Source organism: Fonsecaea pedrosoi, assembly GCF_000835455.1.
Source record: "Fonsecaea pedrosoi CBS 271.37 unplaced genomic scaffold supercont1.2, whole genome shotgun sequence".
NCBI classification, from domain to species: domain Eukaryota; kingdom Fungi; phylum Ascomycota; class Eurotiomycetes; order Chaetothyriales; family Herpotrichiellaceae; genus Fonsecaea; species Fonsecaea pedrosoi.
This window is the reverse complement of record NW_013550614.1, coordinates 401,515-416,129: the sequence shown is the minus strand read 5'-3', so window position 1 is coordinate 416,129 and position 14,615 is coordinate 401,515. Positions and strand designations below refer to the sequence as shown.

Genomic DNA, 14,615 nt, shown 5'->3' with positions numbered 1-14,615 from the left:
GAGAGAAAGACGAAAGACGAAAGAATCAAAATAATGCGAGAGCTTGCCGGGGAAAAGGTACTGAACATGTTTTGTTCGAGGCTATGGTTCTCTCTGTTGTATGATGTTAGCTCAGTGAGGTAGAGGGTCATCCAGGACTACTATTTTTCCGAGATTCCGTGGGAACCGGAAAGCGGCATGACTTCTGTTACCGGAGATTGTTCCTGGGGGGCCATAGGGGAGTAAAATTTCAATGGGATTCTGCTTGACCACGGGAAGGAGAAGATAAGCGAGAGCCGCAGCCATGACTAACTCCAATCATGGACTTTTCATTTTCTATCGATATTTGTCTTCCCCTCGTGCTCCTTTAGTGGCTATCCACCCACAGGAACCCTGCAGTGTGGGGAGAGTTAAGGCTCGAGTGGGTGGGTGACTCAGTAAAGCTTTATCTGCAGTGCGTGATGTGGTGGTATTTGAGATGCGATTCGAAGACATGTAGCCCTTTAGGAGATATTTTTATTGAGTAGATCTAGGTATATACCGAGAACCTCGTACAAGTACACAACATCCAGTAGTGATATATCTCGAGGGCTCGGTAGTTCCGGGGAAAGATGTCCGAACACCAGAGAATGGCAAGAATGAGTAAAGTCGGACTTGACCCCACATGATCGACCAGGAAGGCCATGACAATTCACGTCACGGGCCAACTACACCAGGCATCCTAGTCAAGAAATTGCCCCGAGGGTGCCCCCAAAAGGCACCTAAGTAGCAACCCAGGCACCATCACTAGCCACCTAGCCCAGAAAATCCCCCCGGGCAGCCCTAGCACCCCCTAGCACGCCTATCGGCCAGCATCGGTTCTCTTGGGATCCGAATCTACACCGTGGCTACCCTCCCCCGCCCCTCCATTACCCATTTGAATCCGAGGCTGTTCGGGGAGCTCACCACTTCCTGCTGCCCCTCCGGAGCTCTTGCAATGGAAATATCGATTAAGTTGGCAGGCACCAAGAACGCCCGTAGCAGAAGGAAAAAAGAACAAAAAGAAGCTGCGACTGGGCTTGTTCCCAATCAACCCCCCACTCCCAATATATACAGCTTCGTCCCACCAATCCCTTCACCTGCTTATCTACCCACCATCCTCTCCGTTGGTGCTGCCAAACCAGAGCTCATCCAATCCTCATTCAGTGGTTGAATCTACCATATCTTTCCCACCTGGGCATCGACGTATTAACAGCTATTGTTTTTTCTCCCGTCATCCGGCTCCACGCCTCATCATTCAACAGAAAACAACAAACCTTCGCTAGAGCTCCCGGACCTATCTACCCCAGCTCCCCTCCATCAACTATTTGACCTCCCCTCTACATTTCCTCCGTCCTCAAATCCCTCTTACTCCCTTATTGTTGTTCCTTCCGAGCTCCAAGGAGCTTCGTTTGCCAGTAGCTGCCCTTGCCAGCAGCCAGGCTTCACCCCTAGCCTTACCACCATGGCGACCACCGGCACCGATGCAGACCACGAGGATGGTCAATCACACCACCTTGAGCACTCGGTCCACCAGCGGCTGAGGGCGAACTCGTCCATTATGCAGCTCAAGAAGATCCTCGTGGCCAACCGAGGCGAGATTCCCATCAGAATTTTCCGAACTGCTCACGAACTCTCCCTTCAGACCGTGGCTGTCTACAGCTATGAAGACAGACTGGGCATGCATAGACAAAAGGCGGACGAAGCATACATGATCGGCAAGCGAGGACAATACACCCCCGTTGGTGCCTACCTGGCTGGTGACGAGATCATCAAGATCGCCCTCGCCCACGGCGTTCAGATGATTCACCCAGGCTATGGTTTCTTGTCTGAGAACGCCGAGTTTGCGAGAAAGGTCGAGGAGGCCGGTATCATCTTCGTCGGTCCCTCTTATCAGGTCATTGATGCTCTCGGTGACAAGGTCTCGGCTCGACGACTGGCCATGAAATGCAACGTACCATGCGTACCCGGAACCGAAGGCCCAGTCGCCAAGTTTGAAGAGGTCAAGGCATTCACTGACCAATATGGTTTTCCCATCATCATCAAAGCTGCATTCGGTGGAGGTGGCCGTGGCATGAGAGTCGTCAGAGACCAAGAAAGCCTAAAGGATTCATTTGAGCGAGCTACCTCCGAGGCAAAGTCCGCCTTTGGCAACGGCACAGTCTTTGTCGAACGCTTTTTGGACAAGCCCAAGCACATTGAAGTTCAACTGCTCGGTGACAACCACGGCAATGTTGTTCATCTGTACGAACGAGACTGCAGTGTTCAAAGACGGCACCAAAAAGTCGTGGAGCTAGCTCCTGCCAAAGATCTTCCGTCCGAGGTCCGGGATGCCATTCTCAATGATGCAGTCAAACTAGCTCAATCCGTCAACTATCGCAATGCAGGCACGGCAGAGTTCTTAGTGGACCAACAGAACAGATATTACTTTATCGAAATCAACCCCAGAATCCAAGTCGAACACACCATCACCGAGGAGATTACTGGCATCGATATTGTCGCCGCTCAGATCCAAATCGCGGCTGGTGCCTCTCTCGAGCAACTAGGCTTGACCCAGGACCGGATCTCAACGCGCGGCTTCGCTATCCAGTGCCGTATCACCACGGAAGATCCTTCCCATGGATTCTCTCCCGATACCGGCAAGATCGAGGTGTACCGATCGGCAGGAGGTAACGGCGTTCGTCTTGATGGTGGCAATGGATTTGCTGGTGCTATCATCACTCCTCACTACGATTCCATGTTGGTGAAATGTACTTGCCACGGCTCCACCTACGAGATCGTGCGCCGAAAGATGCTGCGAGCGCTGGTTGAATTCCGCATCCGTGGTGTGAAGACCAACATCCCCTTCTTGGCCTCGCTTTTGACCCATCCAACCTTTGTTGAAGGCACGTGCTGGACGACCTTCATTGACGACACTCCAGAGCTGTTCAAACTGATTGGCAGCCAGAACCGGGCCCAGAAGCTCCTTCAGTATCTCGGCGATCTTGCAGTCAATGGAAGCAGCATCAAAGGCCAGATCGGCGAGTCGAAATTCAAGGGTGATATCATCATGCCTACACTATTTGATGAGCATGGCAAGGAGATCAATGTGGACGAGCCATGCACGCAGGGTTGGAAATCGATCATCGACAAAGAAGGACCAGCCGCATTTGCCAAGGCAGTCCGAACGAACAAGGGGTGTCTCATCATGGATACTACCTGGCGTGACGCACATCAGTCTCTGTTGGCCACACGAGTCCGCACGGTCGACCTGTGCAACATCGCCAAACATACCAGCCATGCTCTCAACAACGCGTGGGCATTGGAGTGCTGGGGTGGAGCCACGTTCGATGTTGCTATGCGATTCTTGTATGAGGACCCATGGGATCGACTCCGCAAGATGAGAAAGCTGGTTCCCAACATTCCCTTCCAGATGTTGCTCCGTGGAGCCAACGGTGTTGCTTACAAGTCACTCCCCGACAACGCCATTTACCATTTCTGCAAGCAGGCGAAGAAGAACGGAATGGATATCTTTAGAGTGTTTGATGCCCTCAACGACATCGACCAATTGGAGGTGGGTATGAGGGCTGTTCAGGAAGCCGGTGGTGTTGTGGAAGCCGCCATCTGCTATTCAGGTGACAGTATGTGACTCCTATCTTCCCCCTCACTGACTCGATGCTAATCAACCCAATAGTGCTTGTAAGTGTGCCTTATTTCCGTGTTTGCTCGTTATCTGCCTTTTCATCCGGAGATGGCATCCGCAACCCCCCGTTCGTCTGAGTACCGGATTGTACCGGGAAGATACCAACAAAGAATGCGCCTGTATCCCCTATGGAGTGACGCTTGAGCGCTATCCTTGCAGCACGAGAACACATGGCAGCGGTTGCAACTCTCAGGCCGCTTTTTGTCTCAGACTTACAAGCAACCCACGATCCCCCTGGAAGCGCTCTTTTTGGTTCTTGCTACGATTTCCTTGGTTATTTTGATTGAGCTTCTCGGTACATTTACTAACTTTTTCACCAGAACCCCAAGAAGAAATATAACCTGGAATATTACATGAACCTCGTCGAGAAGATTGTCAAGATTGGGACCCACATTCTCGGCATCAAAGACATGGCCGGCGTTCTGAAGCCTAAGGCTGCTCGTCTTCTTGTTGGCTCCATCCGCAAGAAGTACCCCGATCTCCCAATCCATGTCCACACCCACGACTCGGCGGGAACTGGAGTGGCAACCTACGTCGCTTGCGCGGAGGCTGGCGCTGATGCTGTGGACACGGCATCAGATTCTATGTCAGGCATGACGTCTCAGCCAAGCGTTGGAGCTCTCCTTGCTTCTCTTGAAGGCACCGACTATGACCCAGGTCTAAATGGTCACAACGTGCGAGCACTGGACCAATATTGGTCCCAGCTGAGATTGCTCTACTCACCGTTCGAAGCTGGCTTGACTGGCCCCGATCCCGAAGTGTACGAACATGAGATCCCAGGAGGACAACTCACCAACTTGATCTTCCAAGCCTCTCAACTCGGTCTAGGCGAGCAATGGCTAGAGACGAAGAAGGCTTACGAACAGGCGAACGACCTCTTGGGGGACATCGTCAAAGTCACTCCCACCTCCAAAGTGGTGGGTGATCTCGCGCAATTCATGGTGTCCAACAAGTTGGATGAAGAGGGCGTCAAGGCCAAAGCCAAGGAGTTGGATTTCCCCGAATCCGTCTTGGAGTTCTTCGAAGGATACATGGGTCAGCCATACGGCGGATTCCCCGAGCCACTGCGAAGCGACGTGCTCCGTGGACGCCGAAAGATGGACAAGAGACCGGGGCTGTACCTTGAGCCCGTTGACTTTGCCAAGGTCAAGAAGGACTTGAAGGAGAGATTCAACACCACCGCAGAAACGGATGTGGCGAGTTATGTGATGTACCCCAAGGTCTTTGAGGACTATCGCAAATTCGTGGACAAGTATGGCGATTTGTCGGTGCTCCCGACCAAGTACTTCCTGAACAAGCCAGAGATTGGTGAGGAGTTCCACGTGGAGCTCGAAAAGGGCAAGGTTTTGATCATGAAGTTGCTGGCTGTGGGCCCCCTGTCGGAGGCCACCGGCCAACGCGAAGTGTTCTACGAGGTGAACGGCGAAGTTCGGCAAGTGACAATCGACGACAACAAGGCTGCGGTGGAGAACACCAGCCGGCCCAAGGCCGATCCGGGCGACAGCAGCCAAGTCGGGGCTCCCATGTCAGGCGTGGTGGTGGAAGTTCGAGCCAAGGAAGGGCACGACATCAAGAAGGGCGACCCGATTGCTGTGCTGAGCGCCATGAAGATGGAGATGGTTATCAGCGCTCCCCATTCTGGCAAGGTTGGCGAGATTCTGGTCAAAGAAGGGGACTCGGTTGCTGGATCGGATTTGATTTGCAAGATTGCAAAGGCGTGAAAGGCCTCATGGGACAGGGGATCTAGATTGCAACGACTGTTTGAAAACGAGGGGGTTGTGACAGCCTAGGTGGTTTGAAACCCAGTATGGATTATGGGGGGGGGCAAGGAGACAGAGAGAAGGGAAGCATCCATTGTTATCACCTCAGGCAAGGCCGAATTGGGACCGTATTGTTATTTCCTAGTTGCTAGAAGACGTCTAGGCTGTTCTCCCCACGATACATGTGAGTCTATGCTGATAACCCCAAAAAAGCCACTGGCTCTGTCTCGAAAGGACTGTGAAGCATGTGAAATACTAAGCGTGCATGTGGTGTGGCCCTCGAGGCTGGTGGTCTTGGGTTCCTCTGTTTGCGGGCTGCAACCAACCAGCTGGCATATGTTGGTCGTCGGTTCTTTTCTCTCTCTTGTACCGTTTTGTCTCTTCGCTTCTTCATAGGTTCACACTATGACCTCAAGCGGGCACCACGGCACCAACGGGGCTCCGGACTGCGGACCACAGACCACGGACCATCACGGCTGCTGACCATCCATGTCTCTTTGTCGACAACGTCCACTTGGCTGCATCATGAGACGCGGGGTACAATCCACCACCGAGGCCCCGGATTCTAATTCCACTGCATTGATTGGGAGATATCAACCTTGTTATTGGCTCCTTAGGCTAGAGGTTTGCTACAAATGCCAGGGATCACTACTCTGGACAAATGCTGACCAGGCCTCCTCTAGGTATCTATCTGCGAGCTAGACTCGGCCTGATATCTCTCCTATTTGCCCTCCTCGAGGTCCTGTTCGTATCCCTAACGGACGCCAAAGCTGGGAACGTGGCACGCGAGTTGAACCAGGGCTGCACCTGCCATGCCGCCATTCGTCCCTCGTCTCCTCCATCCTTCTGCTCAGGTGGTTCGATCGGCTGAGACAAAGCTTATGCTGGGTTCCTATTCTGGCGAGGGGTAGAAGAGAGGACGATGAGAGGACCAGCCAGTACATAAATGATCGTCCACACCCCTCCATTACCCTACGGGTTTCTCGGTTCCAGACTGCTCTGCATTCCTCTCGAACAACACAGCTACCAGATCAAACCGTCAAGTGTTGACCATTGACACTTCCAACAGCCCGCAGTCACAAGATCCTTCAAGGCTTTCTCAGTGAGCTATCTACACACCACCAGCTGCGTCTGGTTCCGCTTTTTTGAGCTTCATCTCGTCGATCCACCCACCTGTGTCATCTACGTCACCATATCCTCGCAGCATCGATCGACGCTCACTCTTCTGAGGCCACTGTTCATCGAATAGTGGTATAAGTACTGTTGTTTCCCTACCAAGCCCTTGAGTTGGATTCTGTCCTACCAAGCCTACTCTTTTTTTCTCGACCTTCCTGTGACATACATCGGAACCCAGTCTCAGCCTCGACCAGCGTCACCAGGAATCATGTTCTTCAAACAGTACAACTACAAGCCCCGGAGCAATAGCCAGTCCTCCCAGGGCTCTGCCGCTGGCAGCCCGACCAAGGAGGAGACGAAGGCTACCACAGGAGCCACAGGTCCCGCAGCCTCCGCTGGCGCTGCAGGGCGAAGACGGGTGAGTACCTCACGATATCCCAACCTCCTTTCGCAGCATGGGTCTGCTACTTTGAGATGTCTCTATACACTTGTATCCAAGTTGGACATTTAACTAACAACTGTCGTCTCTTGTGCGGTTTACAGTCGTCCGCCTCGGAAAAGTTCGCTGGCCTCACGGGGCAGAAGCGAAGCAGCCAGGACGAACGCAAGGCCAACTGGGCCGACCAGAAGCCCGGCCAACCAGGCATTCTAGGCGGCATGTGGCAGAATTTCACCAAGGGATCCTAGAATCCTCCACGTTTCTGTGAGATGGGGGTTGGTTGAGCACGGTCCAAGTGTTATGCGCTACTGTTGTTTGGTGGAGATGGAGTAAGCAGCTTGCCGATTGTACCAGACGATGAGTATTTGGTGTTTCACAATGCGCAATGCAAACATGCAAACAATGCGACAATCCGATTATGGGAAGGAGTACGACGGCTCGTTCAACGCGCGCCTTGCCTGTATTTACTGTGTGTATCTCAGATGGTTTCTCGTTGACGGATGGACCACCACCTCTACTCTACCAATACCAATACCAAGCTACTTTTAGTTTTTCAGAGGATACCTATACAGCTAAGTAGTTAGGTAGCTATTAGCTTCGTGGCGAGACAAAAACCTAGTCTCTCTACTAGTTATCTGCACTTGAGTTGTCTACCACATCGGGGTCTCCTCGGTATGTGCAAATATCATCCCGAAATTCTTGATTCTCGATTCTCGATTTTCGACATTTTCCGAACCGCATAGACCGTAGCACACAGGATTCGAGCACAATCACGAAGCACAGGGTTAGGACAGTAGGTTTCCAGGTTACCGGAAAGGTCCTAGGGACATTGACCGACACACGCTCACGACAGAAGAAGACATGAATGTCGATATCGAGTCAACGGTAGTAGGGACAGCCCCCACCCCCCAAAAACCATTTTGTATCTTTCTTACTTCCTCCTCGTTCAATTTCCAATCCAATCTAAACCAGTTGAATCATCCATTCCAATCCACCCAGTCCAGTCACGTCAGTAGCAGTGCTGTCATTTTGGGGGAAAAACCAGACAGCTCTGAACTGCGTGTTTCCTGTGTTCCTATGTATGTATGTACCAACTTCCAAAAACCTTTTCCCAAAAGGGGGGCCAAAAGAGAAGTCCCTTGGTAATAAGTGTCGTATTACTTGAAACACGACCCTCGATTTGTGTCCTATCCAGGCATTAGGCAAGATCCCTCCGTCTCCGTTCTTCACTACTCCCTAGGTATACGGGGCCTGTGTGCAGCCCCATCCACATCCACGTCCGCTCAATTACGACACCGTCTTCTTCACCTCTTGCACCGCACCCTGAACCTTGTCCTTGGTCTGACTGGCGATCGATTCGACCGCGCCCTCAAGTTCTGTCTTGGCCTTCTCGGCGCGGATCTTTTCCCAGCGTTCTTTTCCATTGCCACTGTAAAATTGCAAACACGAGCAATTAGATCGATTGAATCAAAAAAACGAGTTGCTAGCAGGTTTGACGGGAGTGGAGATGCCGGCTGACGAATCTCTAGCATTTGTGCTTGACGCATCGCCGGAAAACCTGGGGCGCGCATATATAAAGAAAGGTTGTACTTACTACCAGTAATCATACCACCGATACCCTTGTGTGAGCTGGGCGTTGAAGTTCACAAAGTGGCAGGCGAACAGCAAGTAGTTCTTGGGCGTCACGGCAAGGGCATATCGCATGAATGTCCCCGAGTATATGGTGAGCGCAGCTGTGAATTGTCCAGAGATGCTGTAGTCAAAAGACCCCATTAGTCTCCGTTCCTCAATGTCTCGGGGTGTTCTTGACCGGCTGCAAAGTCTTGACCCAACCCAATGGAGCAGACGATGACTGAATGTTCCCAAGTCTGTGTGCTTGCAGGTACCGCTGAAGGATACAGATGAAAGAGATGGTGGGGTTGGACGTACATTTCAGGATCCTTCTGTGTATCCAACACTGCGGCGATGGGAATGCCGAAATTCGAAGCCGGACCCCAGAAATCTGTCCAGACAACACAGTCAGTACTCTTGTAGCTCGGATTTCATGTGACTGTATTGTGCTGTCGCTTTGTCTTGCCTCCCCCTCTTAATCGTGCGGCTCAACCACTTTTTTCCCGTAATCGCTAGCCAACAGCGCAGCGACGATAGTCGCGCAAGCAGCGCAGTTGTTCCTCATGAACAGAGAAATTGTGCGTCAGGAAAGGCTCGCTGGGATAAACGTACGTGTGGAGCAGAAATAATCGAGGACCTTGTTTGAGCGAATCCGCGCATTGATGGCTTTGATAGTTGCGGCCATTGCTGCGACACTTCTCCGTGTTGCTCTTTTTTTTTTCTTCTTCTCTTACTCTCTCTCACTTCTAGAGACCCTCGACCAAACACACACCAAAGGGAATGACCGGCGCAAGAACAAACGAGGGCGACAGGGAGGATGCGAGTGTGCAGGAGGAAGAGGTGAGAGCGGTTGAGTCAGAGGTGCAAAGAGCTGCGATTTCGGGGTTTCGGGGTATGTAGTGGTTGAACGAAAGAGTCAATAATAATCATGGCCAACGGCAATGGTCGAAGGAGCCCAGTCTTTAGCAGAATCTCCGCTCGCTATGTCACGTGGCACCATTCTAGGAAGAACATTCAGCCGCATATACTCCCAAGTCCACCACCCATGGACGGGCAACAAATATTAATGACAGCCCCTTAGAGAGAACAAGTAGACCACGGACGACGCTACAGTAGTTGCATTGAATGCGCATTTCATCATCACGCCCAAACCAATATCAATATTCTGTACCTTTGTTATCCACGCAATACCACTATTTTGTACCTTTATCATAGGTGAACCTCCATAATATCCCTTCTTACAGCTTATCGTCCTGCCGTTGAGTAATTACCTGTGCCTGAAACCGAATCTGGAAGCAGAGCTCATCCACTGCCCGTAAGTCCACGTCTCCGGGCTCACTTGACTTGAGCCGGTCCAGGACATTTTGCAGCATGACACTCAGGCTGGGCTGAGTACCACCTTCGGCCGGCTCGTCAGGGCAAGCCGATAAATCAATTGAGGCTGCTACCTCACTAGTACTTGACGGTAGCTGGGGATTCTCTGCTGCTGCGTTTTCACCCTTGCTCGGTGCTGAAGGCAATGGGTCGCTCTCGAGTACGCTTCCTTCCTTCGGTTGCCGAGTTCCAGGCACTACCACCTCGACTGCGTCAAGATGATGAATCGGTGACTCTGGAGTCGAGCTGACATTCTCTGGTCTTCGACGTTGTCGGCCCCTCCGACGTTTCGGGGCACTCGTTGGCTCAGTAACAGCTGTCCGAGTTTCATGCACATGTTCGTTTGTGGCAATCGCTTGAACTGCCCGCGACGAAACAATTTCAATGCAGTCTTCCATTTCTCCTGGTGTTTCATATAAAGAGCTTTTGGTTGCTTGGGACGATGTCTGGGAAGAGATTTGGGACCTTCTCCGCTTGTTCGAGGTGAATCTCAGGCTACTAGACTTGCGCTTCCGACTTCGTCGTGTCTGAGGCTTTGGTTGGCTGTTGGGTTCCTGTCCCTCCCCTGCAATCTGCAAACCCTCGTCCTCGACTACCTGGCTAAGGTGTTGGTCAAGATCATGGGATAATTGCGAGGCGCTAAGCATGTCGATCTCATCGCTGTCATTTCCAGTTGCCATTGGGCTTGAGGACGCAGGATCATTATTTGCGCCGGTAGTCGTTGCCAATGGATTTGTGGTTGTGGGAACAGCGCGGACAATTTCTTCAGTACTCTGGTCTAGCATGTTGATATCCGTTTGTGCGTTAACGAGCCTCTGCTCATTGACGGTGGAAAATGGTCCAGTCACATCTTCAGTTGGTGAAACGTCGTTTGCTTTTATAGCGTTCTGCTGACAGACGACTTGCGGCGGCGCGATGGCAAGATCAATTCTGACTTGTCCATCCTCCGCACCAGATTGTGGTGGAGAAGAAGTAATCTCCCCTCGATCACGAGAACCTTGAATTGATGGCGGTGATGAAGGCACATCGATGTCCGCTATTTGATTAGCAACGTGTCGTGCTCGAGGGGTTGGAGAAGCCGGTATTTCAGGTTCCTGTTGATCCTGACCTGTTGGCAAAGTCGGTGTTGAAGGTCGTTCTGGTAGCGCAGCTGCCTTGCGCGCAATACCACAATTGCTTACGCTCGTAGCCCTGCTATGTGGTCGCGGACTTGATCGAAGATCGGCAAATACAACGGTAGGTTCGGAACGTTGTCTGTCTCGAACTTCTTTTTGATGTTCTGTTAGGCACTGCGAATCTGAATCGTATTCACATGCCGGTGAGGAATCAATCGGTACAAAGAGAACTTGGGAATCGTCAAATCTCGCCCTGGATCGGGGACTTCGTCTTCTGGGGCCTGAGAGAGTCGGACTCGGATGCTCCGTTGTAACAAGCTCGAAGTGCTGGCTTCCTAGTTCCGGAGAAGGTCCAGCACTATGTGCAACCTTGTCGGGACTTAATGCTTTATTTGTAGATGTGGGAGTTGTTCCCCCGGTAGGAGCAGGTGGTATTGTGGTGTCAGGGATTAATTCAATACCGGCTTCTCGTAACTTGCACAAAGCTTCAGAGAGACGCTGGCTGATAGAGACAGCGCGTAAATGGCTGTAACGCATATTCCACAGTGTGATAGCCTCGTCCCGTGCAAAGATATGGGGACTTTCAAAGAAAGCGGCCAGAACGTCATCGAATACTTCGTCAGTTCCAGGGGCAGTTCTGGCAAGGATGTTTAGGGTGGACCTGACGATTTCAGAATAAGATCCGCCACGAATCTCATCTTTCCCGAACTCATCGTCTTTGAGTAAGGTAGACAGAGTTGGCTGAAGTAGTCCCAGCAGGCGGACGATGTATCCCTGTGGGGCAGCATCGAAGTTCTGTTCCAGCTGCTCTATCCCGAGCATTATCAACGATTTCTTTCCAGTAGCGTGTTGCGTTCCGAAATCTCGTAGTAGCCGGGTGTTCAGATATTCGAGCAGTTCCTCAGAGTGGCGCAAGAATGGAGGTGCTTCAGTCTTCAGCGCCTCGGATGGCGCACGACTCTGAGAATCCTCTTCCATTTTCGATTCTCGCATGACGGACTCTAGTGTATCATAGATGACAAGCATCCTCTTGACGTCGCAGTTGAGCTCGAGCCCAGCCTTTATCAGATCTGTCCCAAGTTCAGTGATGGCGGCGAGTGTCAAGTGTCGCACTTGGGCGAGGCTAAGTCCATGAAAACCGCTTGCTCGTTCTTCGGTCACCAGTCCTGAGCAGTCTTCAAAGAGCAGTCCTAAGAAATTGGTTACGTTGGTCATGGCATCGACTGTCTCAGGTGAAGGCTTGATCTCTTTGCTGCTCGCCTCTCGCAATGCTTTGAGGAAATGTGACCAGGCAATGGCAATAAACGCTTTGTCGGAGTTGCCTGAAGCACCCCAGGAGCTGTATTGCATCAAAACTTGGAACATGTCGAGAATCGCTCTGGACTTTGCTCTAATCCATTTACAATCGATGGTGGGGAGTTCCTCTGGCTCAACTCGTGTATTTTCAAGGGCTCTTTTCTCATTCCAGACCTTCATGCTCTTTTTTGAGTTCCAGAACAATGCCATGAAGATGCGACTTGCAATGTCGGCGTTGGCACTGCTTTTCTCGAAAAATGAGCTCTTCATTACCTTGACAATGTATTCATTCCAGACCCTAGTGTACTGTTTGTGCGTAGCGGCTGGTCTGAAAGCATAATAAAGCAAGGTGCAGTAACTTGAAACAGCAGTTGGACGGGTGCCTTTGGACGCCTGTTCAGTCGATTGACGTTCCATTTGAGCGGTGAGCGGCTTCGCAAGCAATGCCATCAAGGTATCGGACGTTTGATGGGGTCGGATGATGTGAATGAAACGGTCCCAGGCCATATAGGCTTGTTGTTTGATGGCAGACTCGCTGCAGTTGAAGCATGTCTGGATGACTTTCAACCAGTCCATAAATTGTGGCCATTTGTCGAATCGCGGCCCAGCTCCATTGGAGTCTCGCTCCTCGACACCATTGCTGAGCATGAGTACGATTGTCCATATCTGGGGAACCTGAATCCCTTCTTCTCTGACCGTGATCATCTTTTCAAGTCTGCGACACATAGCTGAGCTGAACGTCTTTCCCGGTGAAAGCTCTGCGGCAAGAATCGATTTGACAGTGACTGAAATGGAATAGGATACTGGAAATACCGAGCACGCTTTCAGACCCATGGCAATTGCCTTTGTCCTCACATCCTTCAGCGAGTTTGTCATGCCCGTCAATAGCGCCTCAACCCACAAGTTCGCTCGAGCTTTCATTGTGGGCCTTGCCTGATCGAGGAGCTTCTGGTAGACCAATAACCTCTCCGAGACCACGCCATTGCCTTTCACATGCTCAGTTAGAGCCCTGAGTGCTTCAAGCAGGCGTGTAACACGGGTGTTGTTGATGAGAACTGGCCGAAAATTTTGGGTTGCTAAAAGGTGAAGGTAGTGAAGGATCACACCCTTTGGTGCAGTATGTTCGGAGATGACCTGGATGGACCGATCGAGGACGAAGATACGATGCTCGTCCGTCAACAAAGAGGAATAGTCGCGGTTCCACACAAAAATGACCAGCACCTTCAAGGCTTGAGTGACCAGATTCGTATCAGCAATAAGTGGCTCGTTTGGACTGGGTTGCTTCTGCAGATCTCGTTTGATGTATTTCAGAATTGTGGTTATCTTAGCTTTCAGCACTTCCTCCTCGGGTATGTCATCATATTCGCGAATGACTGAAGCAAGGGTCTGATATGCATCGACAGAGAGTGATCTGTCGTCATGAGACAGCTGTTGCAGGATACTCTCTATCATTTCACCCATTGTACGTTTAGCATCTTGTGATTCCTCCACAGCTTGTGCAGTCTGTTCGTCGATAGGAGAGGGTTTGAGGATGGACTTTAGAGACGGTTGGGAGCCCGAAGAAGGAAGATGAGATGGCCTTGTAGTACTTGCAGGCGGTTGGCTCGTGGATGAAGGGTGTTCAGCATGGGAACCAATGGAGAACCCGACGCGTTTCCGAGTCGCTGTGTTCGATGAGCCAGGAAATGATGCGGGCGAGTCTGGGGTGCTCATTGGTTGGGCTGATGGCCTTGGAAAGAAGACTCTACGGCGTGAAGACGTGGAGGGCGGACTCAAAGGAAGGACATCAGGAACGGACATGGTGACAATGAAGCAGAAAAAGACTGCACAGACAGGCAAGGTCACTGTTACTAACAAAACAAAGAACCTGAAAGGACTGAAGACCGCCTGCAGTCATCCATGACTCAAATATCGCAGGTAGGCTCAGGGAGAAGGTGTAAAGAAGCATTCAAAGCCGGGGAAAGATAAAGAGGGAGAGGCGCTGGCGACATACCCAGCCTCGTTGCGTTAAGGGACAGGGGACGCGTCGAGACGCGGATCTCGTGTTTAAATGGAGGCCGGGGTTCTGCTGATTGGTGAACCTGACCAGCCTTGCTCAGCCTCGCTTCATTCAGCCTTACTTAAATGGGCTAGCTGAAATGTCGCTTCGCAAGGCACAACCTCGGGGATGGAAGATTGTCGAACCATCGGTTACTGACCTACAAGCACGTCCCATCATCCGACTT

The 14,615-nt window shown here is 51.5% G+C and overlaps 4 protein-coding genes across 4 annotated transcripts; 2 read left to right on the top strand and 2 right to left on the bottom strand.

Moving 5' to 3' along the window:
* Window positions 1-1,462: 1,462 nt before the first annotated feature.
* Window positions 1,463-5,400, top strand: Z517_02108 (pyruvate carboxylase; the record flags this gene model as incomplete). Its single annotated transcript, XM_013431219.1, has 3 exons — window positions 1,463-3,617; window positions 3,671-3,675; window positions 4,000-5,400. The coding sequence occupies 3 exons, from the start codon at window positions 1,463-1,465 to the stop codon at window positions 5,398-5,400; spliced, it is 3,561 nt and encodes a 1,186-aa protein (XP_013286673.1).
* Window positions 5,401-6,823: 1,423 nt separating this feature from the next.
* Window positions 6,824-7,242, top strand: Z517_02107 (uncharacterized protein; the record flags this gene model as incomplete). The annotated part of the gene is made up of 2 exons (XM_013431218.1): window positions 6,824-6,973; window positions 7,099-7,242. The coding sequence occupies 2 exons, from the start codon at window positions 6,824-6,826 to the stop codon at window positions 7,240-7,242; spliced, it is 294 nt and encodes a 97-aa protein (XP_013286672.1).
* Window positions 7,243-8,281: 1,039 nt separating this feature from the next.
* On the bottom strand, window positions 8,282-8,767 carry Z517_02106 (uncharacterized protein; the record flags this gene model as incomplete). The annotated part of the gene is made up of 2 exons (XM_013431217.1): window positions 8,282-8,423; window positions 8,589-8,767. The coding sequence occupies 2 exons, from the start codon at window positions 8,765-8,767 to the stop codon at window positions 8,282-8,284; spliced, it is 321 nt and encodes a 106-aa protein (XP_013286671.1).
* A 1,076-nt stretch (window positions 8,768-9,843) lies between these two features.
* On the bottom strand, window positions 9,844-14,190 carry Z517_02105 (uncharacterized protein; the record flags this gene model as incomplete). Its single annotated transcript, XM_013431216.1, has 1 exon — window positions 9,844-14,190. The coding sequence occupies one exon, from the start codon at window positions 14,188-14,190 to the stop codon at window positions 9,844-9,846; it is 4,347 nt and encodes a 1,448-aa protein (XP_013286670.1).
* Window positions 14,191-14,615: the final 425 nt, after the last annotated feature.